The sequence below is a fragment of the Notothenia coriiceps genome, unplaced genomic scaffold, assembly GCF_000735185.1.
Source record: "Notothenia coriiceps isolate Sejong01 unplaced genomic scaffold, NC01 NC01_scaffold00011180, whole genome shotgun sequence".
Taxonomy (NCBI): Eukaryota; Metazoa; Chordata; class Actinopteri; order Perciformes; family Nototheniidae; genus Notothenia; species Notothenia coriiceps.
Window position 1 is genome coordinate 51,684 of NW_011343881.1, and position 12,244 is coordinate 63,927.

The 12,244-nt window shown below is 40.3% G+C and overlaps 1 protein-coding gene across 1 annotated transcript in view; it reads right to left on the bottom strand.

The window, feature by feature from the left end:
• Positions 1-12,244, bottom strand: part of LOC104946501 (brain-enriched guanylate kinase-associated protein) — a 30,613-nt gene that overhangs the window by 13,534 nt on the left and 4,835 nt on the right. Inside the window, exons 2-3 of the mRNA XM_010772344.1 lie at positions 3,569-3,773; positions 1,174-1,335 (exon numbers count right to left, since the gene is read on the bottom strand). Of these exons, the coding sequence (XP_010770646.1) occupies positions 1,174-1,335; positions 3,569-3,666 (260 nt within the window). The 5' untranslated portion in view covers positions 3,667-3,773. The remainder of the gene's footprint in view (positions 1-1,173; positions 1,336-3,568; positions 3,774-12,244) is intronic.

The window sequence follows — 12,244 nt, forward strand, 5'->3', positions numbered from 1 at the left end:
GAAATGAACCGGAACTGGAGCTAACAGGCTGCTCCGCTGCGGTGTGAAGAGGAAAACCCGGTGCTTTTCAAGCTCCAGCTCCGAACCGGCCCTGAAACACCGTTGGTGTGAATGAGGTAAGTGTGTTACATCCTCTGAAAGCTGCTGCTCACTGGACCAGAACACACGGCTGCCTAACTTTGCAAACCCATGGGTAAATACTGAAAGTTTAGCGCAGCACTTTGTAGCCGAAAATAGAGTGAAAAACGAAAAAAGGATAGAAAGCTTGAATGTCTCATCTCATCTTTTAACTTTTTAATAGAGGACCTTTTTTGGGATTGGATTGTTTTGGGTGCTTTTTGTTTATTTTTACATGTTGGACTCAGCTATTTTCATCATCGTCTCCCCTGTGCGTGCATGTTTTCCCTGATATACTCAGGTATCTCTTAGAATAGAAGTCTAAATTAGTTTTACTATAAAAATAAAAAAATTCCTAAAACCTCTTGAAAGCGTATTAGTAGGCATTGTAGGTGACAAAATACAAATACATTCTGAGCCAGGGGAAGCAATATCCAGAAGGAATTCTAGATTAAAGTACTTAATAAGAAAGTAAAAAGATATGACAATTAATATTTTCGGAGGTATCATTAACCTATACATTATAGAAAAAAATAAAAATAAAGTCACAAATTAACTGTTTTGGAGACATTTTCTTTATTGGCTAAATGAACCACACCGCTTTAATGCCTGCAGTGACTGACCTAATCAAATTACACGATTGCAATTGGATTTAGCAATAAGGAAATGCTCTTGATTATAGCCAAGAATCAGTGTATAATCATAAGCATTTACGAGTTTCCTCAGGCCTCTTTAGAGGAAAACAACATAGCGATTTGTACGAGCTTTAGTCTTCGGTGTGATGAAGATCCACCTTGCAAAGCAAAGCTATGTAGTTCCCTTAGAAAATAATTACATCTTCCAATTAATTGTCCCATAAACTAACCACTTTAATTCGTTAATATTACCTCCTTCCCCCTTTTTTATTTTCAGTATCCTTAATATGCAGTATGGTGTGAAGCCTTTTTCTCTACGTACTTTACTTTGATTCAGAGAAATGATTTGCTCAGACATCAAACATATGTTGATTGAAAGTATAGTGGTTATGAGCACCGCGTTGCACAGTACGCTGCCTACCTGCGCAGTTTATCAGTGAACTTGTCCAGCTCCTCCTGGGCCCGCCGCAGCTCCGTCTCCAGGTACTGCCGGGTGGAGTCGAACTCGCCCTGCAGCAGCTCCAGCTTGTGTGTCGTGTACGAGAGCCGCTTCCTCAAGTCCTCCTTCTGCTCCAGCATTGAGCTACACACACACACACACACACACACACACACACACACACACACACACACACACACACACACACACACACACACACACACACACACATTCTGTTCAGGGCATATGGTGCAGGAAACAAGCCTGTAACTTTGGTGTATGCTTATCTAAATTGACTTATATGGTACATATCTTTTTAATGCCCCCCGAGTGGCCATGCAGCGGTGATGAGAACATCATGAGAGGGTGATACAAGCTGAAAAGTTGTGTAGGAAAGTGCTTTGTATGGAAAAAACATGGGACCAAAACACAGATCTCTCATTAGGGATCCAGGCGGGGATAAGCAAAGGAAACAGAACTTCTTTCTCTTAAGTTATTCAAGCATTAGGTTTCTTTTTGTTGGCATTTTAAAGCTCTGCAGCACATCACAGAAACCCAATCATCAGTGAGATTGGTCCCAAAGAGAAAAAAAAGGAGGGTGTAATCTGTGATGAAATATGAGCCAACGAACTCTAATACATCACATGAATAGACTGTGAAGTCTCAGATTTACGGAACAGCGATACCCCCCCCCCACACGTAATTCAGCCAGACAGCAAAATGATGACTATTTTCAGAGTATGTGCATTACCTGGGCTTCAATCTAATAAAAGAGCAAGTGTGAGTGGGAAAAGAGGAAATGTCTGTTGCCGTGATGGATCTGAATGTGCACGGCTGGGCTTAATGGACCCTGTATTGACGGACAGATGGAGAAAGGAGGCTAACGACTCTATCTGCAGCCAGATAACAGATAGCAGAGAGGGGATGGAGATGTCGTCACACAGCTCTTCCTCTCCTTCTCTCTCTTTTAACTCGATCAGAGAACCACAAGGTGGGGACTGAAGAAGACTGAGGGGAAAATCAGGGACAGGTCTCTTTCAATGTTTTCAGGTCACTAAGTGGAGGTATCATCGAATTTCTAGCTCATTAAGAAGCATGATAAATACTACATGGTGCGTTATCCCTCAGAATGTATTTTTAAATCAAATGTATTTATTTTGTTAACGAAGCGCTTCAGCTGGAAAAGGAATTGTTGACTGTCACAAAAATAATACAATTAGGGTATAACTGATATCATTTGATTCACAGGCCAAACACAATGTTCTCTCTTTACTGTAGGTGTTGTGATTAAAGGCATTTCAACCTCTCCTTGACAATCCAATTGAACAAATCCTTAACACAGTAGAGATGCAACATATTTGTGAGATAGAAAGCCATTTTTGTCAGAGGCAGAGTAGCTCTATAGAATAGAGAAAGAAATATCATGAGATATTTACATTTCTGTGACAGGAGTCAGAACATTTGAGTCTACAAGTTATCAGATCAATGACAAATTACGCCATTGGAAGCTTAGTTTGTTTCCAGAAACGACTGACATGATCATTTCGAGGTTGCATTATCCATTATAAAAGGTAAGCTAAGTATAAGCAACTAATACTTCTTGGCTGAAGTAAGTCAAATTAAGCTATAGTGGTATAGAAGAAGGGATGTAAACAATGGTATTTAGCATTAATGTCAAGGCACCAATGTACCCAAGAGGTTTTGTGACAGTATGACAACTAGAGATGGAAACAAATAATAATAAAAAGCCCTTACTATAAATGTAACTTGAGGTTTGTGCTGTGAAAACTGTGGTACATTAGGTCCTTTAATGTTTTATTTTACTTAAACTCCACTCTTGACTGAATACAGTACCATAAGAGGCTAAATGACAAAAAGGAAGTCAATTGGAGAAGATCACACTGGATCTGGAATATTGTTTATTTTTCATGCGACCGCCACAAAGCTGTCAGTGAGTAAAACAACAACACCTGCCTACTGAGTGTTTCAATGAGTGTGTCAACTGACTGCAGGGCATTTCAGTGCTGCATTACCCAGCAGCCCCCACTCCTGCAGCTCTTTGATTGGCAGGCGCTGGCAGGGGAATACAGGTGTTTGTTGTCTGATAGAGGACGAGTTTACGTGAAGTAGCTCCAGGGATATGAAAAAAAAAAATCCCCGATTAGTGACCTCCTGTGAGTCACACATAATGAGTGCTTTCACTCCGGTGAGATGAGATGACGAGGCAGCATGACTCCTGGGTTGGAGAGGCGGGATGAGGCTGCGTTCGCACCACTGGGAGGCGAGAGGAGACACCCCGTGGGCGGATGGACGGACGGACAAACAGATACAAAATGAGGACGGATGGAGAGATGGCGTCTGAGAGTTTCTCTCTTACCTCTTTTTTGGATGTTTGCCGCCATTTCGGGGGACTTTTAAGGCGGTTTTGCCAATGTATATCTTTTTCATGGTTTCTCTGTGTTCCTTCCCTCTCATGTGTTTATAGGGGTTGACCACAGGGAGCTGCCGTTTGTGTTACTTTCCCAAAGGAGACCAGCTAAGTGCAGCCTGCGGAGTTACTGAGTGCTCTACCTGTGTTGACCCTGCCAAACAAAGCAAACACACAAACTATTAGTAACTACGGTTCAACCATGGAGCCGGTTTGAAGGACAACATTTTGTATTGATATTCATTTGATGGCGAAAATTACCCACAGTTTTGTCCTTGGTAAGAAAAGAAAAGCTGAAACAGCATTACACTCTGTACTAAATTCTGGTTATTTTAAAGCTCTCAAAGGTTAAACCCCTCCCTTGGTGATGTACGTTTTGGGCAAATGTTAGTGTTTTTTATGTGTCACAATGCGCTGTTTCCTTTTGAACATTCAGTGGAAGTGAAAATGAAAGAAACCAAGACATCAGTGGTAAATGTCAAGTTTGGGTCTTGGTCCTTCAGTCTTAAAGAGCAAGGGTTTCTTTCTGCTTTGCAAGAAAGTTCAAAAATAATATGAGGACAAATGTAAAAAGGTATAGTCCACAAATCACACCTTTGTAGAATTCATGTTGGTTCAATTAAATACTACAATATACTTTTTACTTAAATCTCTGTTTTTCCAATCTATGTATTACACATTTTGGGAAAATGGCTTGTATTGAAGCTGTGTCAAGCCATTTTAAGTTAGAAGTATTTATCTAGACCAACATGTATGACTAAATAAGCTACGATCAAAGATAAGGTTCAGAAGAAAAAAAACATTAGCAGGTATTAAACAAAGACAATGATCTGGCATTATGATTAACAACCCCATAACACATTTTGATCGGTGCACACAGTCACTTTTCATCTGCACCATGCCCACTTTAAATCAATGAAAAGAACACAGAGGAAAATAGAAATGACTAAAACTGGTCTAAATTTAGATTGTTTTTGCTTTAATGTAGAATTGAAATAGAAAACATGTAAAGCTGACAGAGAAATGTTTTCAGGGTCCTTACAAGAAAAGGAAATGTATTTCTTAGGTTTTATGCCTGTGTTCGTGTTCTTCCGGGACACTAGCTGCTTCATATCACTGGTGGTTGACGAAAGGCCTTTGTGACACGCAGATATCAGACTTATCAGTAAAGACAAACATCCCTCTGACCCTTTTCAAACTCTTATATGTCACAACACAGAGGACATGAACCGACACATCCACCCAGAATGAAAAGAGTTTGACAAGGCCAATGCACCGAAGCCTCTTTTCCAAATATCTCATCAAACTTGTGTGTCTCGATGGCGTCCACAGCACAGGTGCGGCTGTCAGCCTGCAGACAAAATAGAGCGCGTTATTAGATGAGACGGCCCGTCAAAGCTTGATCAAGGCGGCTCTGATCCGAGCGCGGACTGTCCACGCGGAAAGGAAACTCTGTGACTGCAGTAACCGAGGAGAGCGTCACATTCGGTACGTTCAAAGGCGGGAAAAGTACTCAGATCGAAGTAGCAGAGTGTAGAAAAATCCTGCAATCGAAAAGTTACTTGAGTAAAAGTAGAAAAGTATTGCCATCAAAATATACTTAAAGTACCAAAAGTAAAAGTTCTCATTATGCAATAATATGAATGATATGTTTTGATTATAAATATCGATGCGTTAAAGTGTTATCAAAGCTGGTGAAGGTGCAGCACATTTGTATTAGTTTGTATCCTGTAAGGTAGCTTGTGAATTTACTCCAGGTGTATCTATAAAGTCTCATTGTGTTGTTTATATTTTACATCATTAGTCAATTCTGGAAAGTAACTTAAGGGTATAAAAACGAATGTAGTGGAGTTAAAGTACACAACATATCTCTGAATTGTTGTGGGGTAGAAGTACAAAGTAGGAAAACAGCACAGTAGGCTACTTAAAAACTCTACTTAGTTACTTCACACCACTGGGTACGTTGATATATAGCCTACTGAACATACGCATGAGTAGAAACCGGATGGCACACATACAGCAGGGACACATGTTGATCTGCTGACATACAGTTGTTGGCGAGGTGATTTATTCTGCTGGCTGAGGAGGCAGAGAGAAATATCCTCCTCCAGATGGTGACAGCTCACCGCCGCCACTGGAGCCTTCACTCCAGCTGCTCCCCTCTGAGTCATAGCTCTGGATGTGTGTGTGTGTGTGTGTGTTTGTGTGTGAAAGCTGTTGTGGGTGTGAATTAGTTTTTGTGCATGTGGCTTTGGCGAGTGTGTACCTGCGCATGTTTTTTGTGTGTGTGTGTGTGCTGCGGCATCAGCTGTGCCCATTCAATCCCCTAATTTCAAGGAATCAAATAAACCAACCTCCTCTACGAGAAAAGTCCAAAAAAGGACAGCTGCTAGCGACACATCTCGGGCCACGTCAGGTGTCCGCTGTCGACCCGCCAACGCACAACTACTCTCACTGCCTTCGCTCATTCACTCCCTGCTTCTTCTTCCTTCAGCCAGAGCCTCACACTGCAGCAAAACCAGAGACGGGGCTCGTTCAGATGCCGCTGCCTGCCACCCACTCGTGCCATGCTGACATTTGAGAGTATTGAAAAGAAGAGGAAGGGGAGGTAGTAGGAGGAGGACATTCAAGTTGTTGAATGGAGATGAAGGGAAAAGCAGGAAGCCTCTTTTAGTGGGGAGAGTAGTTGCAATTTAGCCAAACACGAGAAACGGAGAGAAGTTATCACTGAATTAGAGGAAAAGGAAACAGATTGGGTGTGAAGCCTCCACTTAAGATCATCATTTCTGTTTCTCCCTTTCTGCCTCGCTGATAGCATCTACGTTGCAGATAGATAAGCTCTCAGGAAAAGCCCTTATATGAGGCCCAGACCTCAGCATTAGAGCGGGGGGGGACCCGAGCGGCTGACTCATCCCGCAGCAGCAGAAGAAGAAGACGCTCGTTCTGCCCTGAATGCCTTCAGATTAACAAGGTAGCAAACCTGCAGCAGCCAAACGACATGTACAGTGTGACTCAACCACCCCATAGAAAGAAATCAACAGTCTAGAGTGCTATTCTGTCAGTGTGTGGGTTTAGCTGCTTCTCTGTGCAGTATTGATTAACTCAGGAGCTGCAAAACTAAGTAGTTACACACCAACTACCAACATCATTAGCAGCATCGCGGCATAATGACCCGCTGAACGGATTTCATGTGAAGCTGATGGCACTCGACACAGGGGAGAGAGGAATCGCGGCAGACATCCAGAGAGGATGGCAGGATGAGCGGGAGAGGTGACGGAGGCAAGAGATATAAATACAAAGATATACTGTACACAGGTCTGTTATTCTTCTGAAATCCAACAAGACAACACAGAGGGGAAATTGAGTCTAGTGCTGGTAGTATGAGGGAACCAAATGTCACAAAAAACCCTCGATATTGATGTTGCAACAATATCGAGGGGTTATAGGCCATTGGTGCTTTCATAAAGTATTTACACAGTGCACATTTTGATAAATAATCATTAGTTATGTGGATATAATAACTAAGCAGGTAAAGGGAAATAGTAGAAAGGCAGTCTGGTGTTCTCAGAAAATGTAATGATTTTACTGTAAATCAAAACACACACGCTTTCTCACTTTTTAAAAAACTATTTTTCTTTTTGTATTACTTTTAATATAGTATATTTTAATATTGTTTTAATATTGTCTGCTTATCTGTATTATTGTGTTGCATTGTTGAAGAAGCCTGTGACCTAAGATTTTCAAGGACATAATTACTCTGTAGCTATGTTAGTTTGACAATAAAGAACCTTGAACCTTGTAATGCACCGACACTTACTCGATATAACGATACCCAAAGTGTCAGACATTATCCATTCTTATATCATAAATTAAATCGATATATTGCCTAGCCCTAATTGAGTCCAACACCAAGAACCGAGTTGTAATAGAGACTTATAATGGCACTGCATTAAACATTTACAGAGGTTTTGCTAAAGCTACCAAGAGTGTACCATCCGAGACCGACAGTTTTTGTATGAGTTTCAAACAAAACTCTTTTTTGACGAGAGTTCAATGAGATTATTGACACCATGTCTCTTGTCTGTACAGTAAATATGAAGCAACATGCGGCAGCTGGTTAGCTTAGCTTAGCATGAAGACTGGAAACTGGGTTATAGAGCTAGTCTATCTCTGTCATAAATCTCAAAGTGAGGACTTAATCTTCTAGGATGGACACTTTAACATTTAAAGAAAAACCAAAATCTTGAGCTTGTATGCCAACAGGAATATCATATTTACAAAATAACTTGAAATGCTGTCACCAGAACTTCGAAAGTGTTCTCATAAATGATTCAATTTGTAATAAATACAAGTTTGGAGTAGAGAAGAGGCAAGAAATCCCCCAAGCTGTATAGAGCCTTTATACGTGCACACACACGTGCACACACACGTGCACACACACACACACACACACACACACACACACACACACACACACACACACAGCAAATTAAACAAACACACACGAGCACATTCTGTTCTACAAAAAACAGCGTCGGCCTTTGGACGAGAAAATCGTGTTATGGTGCCAGTAAATCCTGCTGAGAGCTGTCCTAACAAAGCCACTGAGACCTGCTCTTTCTTCCGACCCAGAAAACACTTCCTCTGAAACTTCGTGCGTAACCTCTCACTCAATTTGAAACTCAAAAGATTGAGGTTTCCTGAAGATTACTGTGTGTTCCAAACCAGTGGGTCTGAATTGCTTTAGCATTTACATTTCCGCATAAAGTAAATTATAAAGAAACTCCAATTCTGTCAACTCTGTTTATTTATTTTTTGGGGTTTCTGACTTATTGGTTGTACAATGATTTTCTCAGTAACTAAATGTTGAGGCATTTGCAGAGAAAAGGCCAGCGTTTGCTTTCTTTTCATCCACAATAATACAAAAATGAGATGGGACGAAGAAGCACAAAAAGGTTCAGCTCATTAAAAAAATAGAACACACACACAACTACGCACAAACACAGACAGATACACAACACACGCCCACCATCACAACATATTGTTTACAAGTGGAGCTCGAATGGACAGGTAGTGATTAGACACAACAAAGGAACCACCTCTGCAAATCTGGGAGCCTGCAGTGTACCGTGTGTGTGTGTGTGTGTGTGTGTGTGTGTGTGTGTGTGTGTGTGTGTGTGTGTGTGTGTGTGTGTGTGTGTGTGTGTGTGTGTGTGTGTGTGTGTGTGTGTGTGTGTGTGTGTGTGTGTGTGTGTGTGTGTATAAGCATTTTCCTCTTTTACACATATAGTGGTTGGCTAGATGTACTTAAAGGTCCATCCATTACTCTCCAGAGGCAGCCTAAAAAGCTTCAACTCAGAGATGCATGAATTCTAAGTATAGTCTTTCTTTTACAAAAAAAAAAAAGACTATACTTCGAAGATATAGAAAGCACTATAACAGCTTTTCCAGCATAGTGCCATAACAAGAAAGATGTCTAATCTGTGACCTCCAGTATGGGATCATCGCATGCAAACAAGGAACAGAAATCAGAAGGAAACTTGAACTTATGTTTTTATTTTGTTTTAACCCCCCTCAGAGTTTGACGGGTTTGGAGGAGTAGCAGAACATGTTGGGGAATACCTTCATTTGCTGAGTTTGATGAGAAATCATTACCACTCTCTTATCTATTATTACTATGAGGCTACACTAAGCAGCTTGTGAGCTTATCTCAGCACAAAGGCTGGAAGGTGATACAAAAAAACCTTACGAGGAACTCTACATGTCTCTAATCAACATGTTATATGGTGTTTGTTTAAAACATCACACAGACTTACGGGGGTGATATGTATGCTATTTCTTTTTATGCTGCTCTTACGATCTAGCAATCTTTCATCTAAGCGAGCAAGAGATAACATGTTAATGATAATGTCATGTGTGTCATAAGTAACAGTTATTTTTCAAGCTTAGTATCTATTGGCAGTAGCTCTGTATTTAATATAATAAAAATAGATTTAACTCAACAAAACTAAAAAGTATAGGTTAACAGTCCCTCAAAGTACAGTATATGCTCTCTGCTGTTACATACAAAGAAGTATTTGGAAGGGCTTCTATATTTTCCTTTTGACACTTCTGAAACATTGACTAAAGCACAACACACTCGGGGGGTTTGCCGCTACAGCCTTCTTTGGTGCGGTGTGACAATTAGCCTACAGTGCATATATTGGAAAACTTTGACCATTCAGCTTGATATGACTGAATTTGATGATCAAGGCAACAAAAAGCAGTTATGTGTGTTATCTACACATTTGTAAGCTTTTTGTTTGTCTTTTCATGGCGTTGCAATATCAAATGCTAAGAGCAAACAACTTTGGAAATCAGGTGGGGAAGGACATAGAAGAAACTGCGAAAAACTACAGAGAGTGAACGGATGGGTGAAACAAACACATGACTTTCACCAAGGGGACTCGAGTTTGTGTCCTATGTCAAATCAAAAGTTAACCGATGATCTATTTACATTTACTACGAGAAGCATACTTTTGTGAACCAAATCCACAATCGTTTACTGAACATAACCAAGTTGTTATGTTGCCTAAACTGGCGAATAGTTTGGTTTGAATTGTCAACATCCGCTACATGATTTAAAGTGAGTCTGTATGTGACGTGTTGGGAATCAAAAAGGGGCGATATAACACATGCAGGGCCATGTTATTTATACAGCTTCCCACAAGATCAATAATATATATATATGCATCCAACGCACACTTCACTGCATGACTTTAAAAACTCTTCTCCACTTGTACTACTTTGAGTTTAGCATTTACCACAAGTCCAACTCTATCAGTGGTGGCTGCTGTTCAGCAAAAGTCTCATTTCATTTTCATTAAATTACTGCCAAGTTCTCTTACATCAGAAATGAGCTGAGTTAACACATACTGTAGATTACGATGTAAATGCTTAATTCAAAAACTTGAGTTATGGCAGCTGTTTGTGCAGCGAAGCCACTCGGCCATTAACTGATCATCGTCATGGGGAATAAATCTGACCTGTAAGGTCTAACCGCTGGTGCTGAAGAGGGCAAAGGGGAGCGGGAATAATGGGGTTTAGATAATAAGATGCACTTAAATAACCCTGTGGGGAGCTGTCAGGGCTCCAGCAGAGAGAGAGAGAGCCAGACACAGAGTGGGAGAGAGGCCGGTCGCTCAGACCACAGAGGACGGAGGATTAGACCAACACTGTCCACTTAAGCAGATCAAAACCCACCTCTAGCCTCTTCAGACCAGCCGCTCTCCCACACCACTTTCAAACATACACATGTCTGATATTGCTCTTCTGTATCACCACTTCATCTCTAATAAAAGTAATTCAATGGATGCCCAATCCATCTGGCATGATATATTGGCTCAAGTGTTTGAAATATGTGGTTTATCAGATTAATCAGCAAGTGGTTATACGTACCTTTGCATGAGAAGTGGTAAAGACAAGGCTCTTGCATTTAAATCAAATGAATAGTTTTACAGTTTAAGTGTCAATTGAATATGAAGCTACAGCACGCTATCTTTTGTTAGTATAAAGAGTGGAAACAGAAAGCTTCGCTCTGTCCAAGGGAAACCAAATCTGCCTACCAGCACCAACACCCATCTTGTTTGTTTGATCTGTGCAAAAGCCAAAGTGTAAAATGTGTTGCCACTTTACTTCCTGAAGTCTCCACTGATTGGCTGATCAATCAACCAATAATCAAACAGGAGAAAAAGCGATAAACGATCAACTTAAGTGATTTTTTAATGCAAATAATGCCGTTTTATAACCTCTCAAATATGTACATTTTCAGCTTTAATATCATTTTATATCATATTAAACTTTGGACAGACATACGAGACTTAACTTTGGACTTTATGAAGCTGGAAATTAAAATATGTCTGAGTGTTGATTCTTATACAGATGAAACAAACAGATATAAGATGTTCATTAGTGAGCTTTGGAGGTGCTGATACGCAGATTTCATTACAGGCCAACCCAGTCTCATGGCATTTCGTGTTATAGTCACGAAATGTAATCTATTGATTCGTGTTCACCAACACGATTTCCCCCTTTTTTTCGTGTAACATAGAACGATTTTAAAAGCAATGTATTTCTATTGGTAGTATGTTTCGTGCCTGCAGCACGTCTTTTTGTCCGGTCGGGTCTTGGAAGACCGGAAGCTGTGTGGTTCATAAAAACATGTTCTTACCCAATATCAAGCCACAATTATTGCTTTTATTTTNAAAAGCAATGTATTTCTACTGGTAATGTGTTTCGTGCCTGCAGCAAGTCTTTTTCTCCGGTCGGTCATGGAAGACCGGAAGCTGTGTGGTTCATAAAAACATGTTGTTTCTCAATATCAAGCCACAATTATTGCTTTTATTTTAAATCGTATAATTTCGGACTTTTGTTGCCGTCTGTGAGGAAAACAAATGGGGCTCAGAGCCTCAAAATACTGAAATCTGTATTTTTTAAATCTTTTTTTCCTTCTAATTTGTTATTCTTTTCAAAATAACACACTGTTATTTACTCAACAATAACACACAATTATCCTTGCTTTTATTTATTGGTTTGATTCCATAATCTCGGGCTTTTTTGGCATCCGTCAGGAACTGAATTTCAAAA